The following is a 6,571-nucleotide window of genomic DNA, read 5'->3' as shown; positions in this document are numbered from 1 at the left end:
GATTAGGCATATATGTGTATATAACTTGCCTAAATTATGGAAAAGCGATGTTGGATAATGATGTTGAACGGTCATGGATTCTACATCACATTTGAGTACATCCCACAAGATAATTATTTATTATCATAAAAAGATTGAAAATAAAAACGAAAGCATATCTTGTCTTATTTCATATCGTGTCTCGAAGAAAAAAGAGTAAAACTTGTATGATATGATCGAATGCGATATTGGCATCAAAGAGATTTTATTCATATTTAACGAAGCTAATTACAAAGGCAAGTATATGGGTGCGATAATTTCTTTTAATTAACTTGTATATCTGTAGATCGAACACTCATTTCTTTAATGTCTTTGATCAAACGATCCAAATTACGATAGGAAGATCCACCTTTGCTCACGCATTCCCTTGCTAGTTTCGCCATACGATTGGCTGATTTTGTGAAATCCTCAATCTTAACATCCATTACTTCTTTTATCATCTTTGCAATTATCGTTTTATCGCATGTATCCTTCATGTCTAACCCTAGCTTCCACACGGCTTCAACGAATCTACTATTTATTTGTTGATCTGCAAAAAACGGCCAACTCACCATCGGTACTCCTTCAACTATACTCTCCAAGGTGGAGTTCCAGCCGTTATGAGTCAAAAATGCACTTATAGCAGGGTGGGCTAGCACCTCTTGTTGCGGAACCCACCCCACTATGTACCCTCTCTCTCTTGTCACGTCCTTCACTTCACTTGGTACTTTATTATCACCACCATGGTTCAAAAGAAGATCCTCTCGAATGACCCACAAAAACCGTTTCCCACTATTGACTAAGCCATGCCAGAACTCAATGAGTTGCTCCCTTGTTAGTGTCGTTATGCTTCCGAAACTGACGTACAATACGGATTTGGGTGATTGTTGATCAAGCCAACCGATACATGTCTTATCTTCTTCGAACAAATTGTTTGAAGATGTCGACTTCAAATGAGCATGAAGTGGTCCAATCGTGTAGATGTTGGGACAATATTTCCGTATCTCTGAGAGAATAGGCCCTTCAAGCTCATCAAAGGTGTTAAGAATGAGCGCATGACTCTCTTGCGTTCGACGTGTTACATTGGCGATCTGTTGCAAGGTCACATTATTTACATCGGAACGGAAAAAGCTCGGAAGATCACGTTGGCGAAGAAATCCTTCCATGCCTTTCACATTGACTATTTGTTTATCCATGTCCGTACCTTACAAAAGTCAGATATCTTATCAAACGCTAAGCAATTGACTTGAATTTAACCATATACGTAATTTCATTTTGCATTAAATGTTTAATTGACGTCATTTGAATTAAATACATGCAGGTTATGTAATTATGTTATATATGAAAATATTTAGATAAATTAAAGCTTTAAAAATAACTTAATAAATTTTAGGCATATATATAAATTTCAAGTTTACAAATAATTATTAAATATATATAAATTGTTAAAACTTTTTAAATTGCTCGTAAACATTTACATTAAGATACGGAATAATCATTAAGATATAACAAAATATTTCCTTATAATTTTCTAATAATTAATAAGCACCTCTTCAATCACCACTTGTAATCTCTATTTTGTTTACCTATGAATTTTAAATTCGAGATCCATTCGAGGAACATGGAGACTAATTGAACTAATGTTACATGTTTGACATGACTTTTATATAAAATTTACAGGAACAAAGTGGAACAAGCCTGTCCACCCCTATCCCATGAAACATGGTATAACAGATTTATATTTTACCAATATAACCTCAAAGTAAAACATAATTCTCTTCTAAAACATCAAACAAATCTTTTTTTACATTTTATTCATTCTTTAAATTTTATTTATTGTATTTTATGTTTCTTAAACTTTCATTTTACTGTCTTCAAAATACTACTTTATTCAGTTTCTATATTTTTATTAATTTATTATATATTAATAATAAAAAATAATGTAGAAAAAATATAAAAATAAAAATTAGAAACTACATAAACTTTTTATTTTTGTGTCATTTTAATTGTTTTGACGAAAACTTTCTAATGATATATTTTATTATAAAAAATAATTATTCTATTATAGTTTAATAAATTATATAAATTAATTAAATAAACAACTCATCATCGTTAGGAATAAATTAATCATTTTACTTGCTCTATTGTATATAATATTTAAACAGTTGTTTTATCATGTCCTACATTTTAATGATTATCCTTTAATTTAATAGTTCTTTTTTACTTTTTGAAAATTTTCATATCTTTTCTAATAAGAATAAACTTTATTTTTTCATTATTTAATTTTGAAAATTTGTACGCTTCTTGTAAAGACAAAGTAGAATTATAAACCAAAATCTAATGCTATTGCTATAATTTTTAGTTGTTATAGAATTATATGAATTTTTGTTAAAATAATTGTAAGAGGTTATCTGTAACATTTTTACTTAACTTACTGGATAAGATTTTTTAGTTCATTAAAACAATATATATACAACATTTTTATCAGATAAACATTTATTAGATAAGAGTAAGATTTTCGGTCATTGTCATCGTTCTTACCAGGTAAAATTCTCGATCCTTATTATGTTCGTCGTCCCGTAAAATAAAGTGAAGAGGTAAACACTTAACGGATAAGTGATTAGTAGACGGGACTAAGTAAAAAATATTGGAGTTAATACCTTGAAAAGGAATGTCGCCGGAGGTTACGAGATCCGGGATGCAAAAGTAAGCCCAGAAAGCACAAGCACTAACAGTACGGAAGAAAAATACAGGAACTCCGGTACCCTTTGCAGCGTCAAGTGGAAAGGCCATAATTCCATCGGCGATCAGACAAGCCACCGGAGAATCAAGAAGCATGTTTCTGAGCAAAGGTGTAGTTACTTTTGACAAAGAATCAAACAAAATCGTGAGCTTGTCACCGGTGTCGACGGGGCCTTCGTAGAGGCCGTGGATGACGTGGAAGCGGAAACCTGAGTAGGAGTTGAGGTGGCCGTGGACGGTGGTGTAGCGGAAGAGGCGGTCGTGGTCCTTGGCGGATATTAAGAAGGTGATGTGGAGACCGGCGGTGAGGAGGAGCTCCGTCAGTTTTAACATGGAGTTGACGTGGCCTTGCATCGGTAACGGAAAGATAAGAACGTGCGGTGAGGACGGTGGTTTTGTGTCCATGAATACGAGCACCGAGTAGTGAAATCAGAGTGAACACTGAGCAGTATCTTGGAGTTTATGGATGCGGTATCTTCATCCATTTCTATATAATATCTTATAGATAAATCACGTTTTTGGGATTTTTTTTCAAACAAATACCACCCCATCATCAAATAGTAAGACTCTAAAAGGTTGATTACGGTTATTGAATGATTTAGTACATAATGATTAAGTGGTTTGAATGATTAATAGGCTCTTATGATATAGTACAAAATGAAAAATAATTATTTGATAATTACTTACAACGAAATTAGGGCGTTGAATGGTTTAGAGAGACCCGAAATACAAAATCGTTGAGAGAGTTTTAGAACCATTAATAGGCAGATTTTTTTTTTTTGCCAAACTAGATTTACCTCTTAATGATTCAGAAGATGTCACTTAATAAAACTATTAAAAGGTAAACAAACAACCCCTGATACAGACCATAAGATTGCTTTTGGAGTTTATGGATTAGGTACTTTCATCCATTTATGCAGTAATACTTCATAGATAAATCACCTTTTTGGGATTTCTTTTAGCAAATTCAATGAAATAGCCAATCAGTAAACAATAGGACTATAAATTTGTTCGGTGAGAAGTTTGTTACTTAATAAATGAACGAAACGTAAGCTCATTTTTGTTCGTTTAGTTAAATAAAAGAAAACGAACAATGGTCATGTTCGTTTATTACGTTCATTTATGTTTATTAACGTTCATTCGTTTGCATTTGTTTATATACAAGTATATTTATATATTATGACATTAATATATGAAATCATTAATTAAATTATTTTTTTTATCTCTCCTATTTAATCGGTTTTTCATTTTGTTATGTTATTTTTTTAGGAACAACTGGATATCCAACCCGTTATGTGAGTCGACTAATATCAGGACGACCACCTGCTTTGCAAATAGCCTGGAGTCACCGCATTTGAACCTCCGTGACCACAAGTGGATTTTTATTTCTTTTTGGATTTGAACCTGAGACCTCTTGGTACTTTTGACATTGGAGCCAAACTCAAACCAATCAGGCACCACCCTTGTGGTTGTGTACTTGTGTATGTTCATTTGTTATCGTTTGTTTACCATCTTAATGAACGAACACGGACAAACCCATTTTCTTAAATTAAACAAACTAACACAAACAAGCCTCCGGTCATGTTCATTTATAGTCCTAGTAAATAGGGTTTCACTTTTTAGCAATTTGTGTAAGGTTTAAAAAATAGGGTTACAAAAAAAAGAATTCTTACACATATATGTAAGGTTTCTATGCGTAAAGTTTATACACAAATTCAGAATCCTTATGCATATGCGTAATAAAAAATAAAATCACCTGTCAATTTTATATGTCTTCAAATATCTTGTTTTTCCTCCAAAATACATAAAAGTTGTTTGTCATTGAATAAAAAAGTATTAATAAAAACCGTAAATATTTAACGTCAACAGGCCATATATCACCAGAAAAAGGACGGTAGTACAACTAAAAAAAGGATAATCGTATAATGTAGAGATATATATTTTATTTTATTTTTTATTGTCGATATAATATGATTTTTTATGATTTTGAGAAAATAATAATGTTTTTATTTTTGAATAAAATATAAATTTAAAAATATCATAANATAGTTGATATTTTTGTTTATTTTATTTGTTATTAAATAAACAAAAATAATAAACTAATACCAAACCTTAAAGTTATCTATAATTAAATTTATAATTAATAATGAAGTAATTTATTTTTGATTTAATAATATAATTCTTTATAAAGATAAAAATTAAGTATTTTGTTATAAGTCAAATTTTTATCCTAATCACATTTTAGAGTTTTTATATTTAACATGAGATGTTTATCTTGTATTTGATTTATGTTTATTTAGAGTTACTTACACGAATTAAAAAAATATATAACTTTAATAAGTTGTACTTATGTACAATTTACTTGTAATCTTGAATTTTAAGTAATATGCATTAGTAGACAATACTTCATGTATAAAAATGGTCTTTAAAAGTTTTTGTTAAATGCTTTATAATATAATTATAAATATCGTTTAATTAATTATAATCTATTATAAATGAATTTGATGTTTTTCTATTATAAATGTGGGAGGAAATGAAAGAAATTATAACTGCTATTAAAATTAAAAAACTACCTAAACTTTCATTATGAAGGATACTTTTTTAAGTATATATTTGTAAAAATGACATTTTCTTTTCTTTTCTTTCCTTCCTGTTCGATAACATGAGAAATTATTTTTCTTTCCTTTTGGGAGATCGTGGAATTGATTTGAACTCGGTTGTTTGTCCAATTTGTAATTATTTGCAGGAAACTTTGTATCATTGTCTTGTGGGTTGCAAGTGTGTAACGGAAGTATGAGAAAGGATTCAGAAACGATGGGGCGTTTGAGTCCATCTTGGGCAACACAACAGGTATCATCCTCAATCACACCGGTCGCACTTCGATTTCAGGTCCATTCTCAAGGTTTTGGCAAGCAACGATTTGAGCAACAACCTATTTGATATATGGGGTCACTCTAACAACTTGGTCTACCGAAACAAGTCGAATTCTATGGAGGTTTTTTTTCCGATATATAGGTTTGTGTATATGATTGGATCTCGAAGCGTTCCTGTAAGGATTTCATTCCTTGTGACAGTTGGCTCACCACTTCGCTGCAAAATCCTAGTTGAGCCTCTCGTTCCTCTCGAGTTACTCGTTATTCAGTTGTTGGCTTTTGTTTGCTTTTTTAGGTTGGGTCTGTTTTTATTTACCATATGATCTTGGTACTTCTGGCTCTCCTAATTATGTGACTTTTGTCGCTCTTCTTAATATATTTTGTTGTGTTTTAAAAAAAGAATGACAACATGAGATGGTAGGTGCTGCCTTTTCCAACCTCTCTTTTGTTTCTCGGTTGTTTTTCTCTTGTCTGGGAGGGTCTTTGGTTTGGTATTGTTTTGTTTCTTCTTATTTCATCTTGTCTTTCAATAAAAATGTATGGACCCAAATGAATCTATTTTTCAATTTTAATTCTTAAAATTTATTAATATAATATACGTAAAACTTTTAACAATGGATAAAGAAAATGTATGGATCCAAATGAATGTAGACACACAGATCATATAGGGCTTTCTTTGAGATTCATGGTCTTACTGTACAGACATAACATTTGTTAAACAATTTATGAAATAATCTTAGTTGTGCTTTTCAACTACTAGAAGAGTACTCGTGCAATGCAACGAGACACATATGAATTTTAATGTTCTATTTTTTTATTTGTCTCTGTCGATGTTATAATACGATTTTATGCCTTTAAAAAAAATAATGATGATGATTTTATTTTTAAATAAAATATAAATTTGAAAAAAATATATATCAATGTTAATATCAAATCAA

At 30.7% G+C, this 6,571-nt stretch overlaps 1 protein-coding gene across 1 annotated transcript; it reads right to left on the bottom strand.

Moving 5' to 3' along the window:
* Window positions 1–227: 227 nt before the first annotated feature.
* On the bottom strand, window positions 228–3,197 carry LOC112503388 (7-deoxyloganetic acid glucosyltransferase-like). The gene is made up of 2 exons (XM_025107444.1): window positions 2,679–3,197; window positions 228–1,222 (listed from the first exon to the last, which is right to left on the bottom strand). The coding sequence occupies exons 1-2, from the start codon at window positions 3,163–3,165 to the stop codon at window positions 303–305; spliced, it is 1,407 nt and encodes a 468-aa protein (XP_024963212.1). The 5' UTR covers window positions 3,166–3,197; the 3' UTR covers window positions 228–302.
* Window positions 3,198–6,571: the final 3,374 nt, after the last annotated feature.

Source organism: Cynara cardunculus, unplaced genomic scaffold, assembly GCF_001531365.2.
Source record: "Cynara cardunculus var. scolymus isolate 2C unplaced genomic scaffold, CcrdV1 Un_Scaffold_2947, whole genome shotgun sequence".
Taxonomy (NCBI): Eukaryota; Viridiplantae; Streptophyta; class Magnoliopsida; order Asterales; family Asteraceae; genus Cynara; species Cynara cardunculus.
The sequence above is the reverse complement of the archived record's forward strand: the minus strand, read 5'-3'. Positions and strand labels throughout refer to the sequence as shown.

Excerpts from the sequence above, each read along its gene's own strand:
- LOC112503388 (XM_025107444.1), bottom strand. The coding sequence starts at position 3,165 with ATGGACACAAAACCACCGTCCTCACCGCACGTTCTTATCTTTCCGTTA. Across the intron at positions 1,223-2,678 it reads CGGCGACATTCCTTTTCAAG|GTACGGACATGGATAAACAA; the intron begins GTATTAACTCCA and ends GACTTTTGTAAG.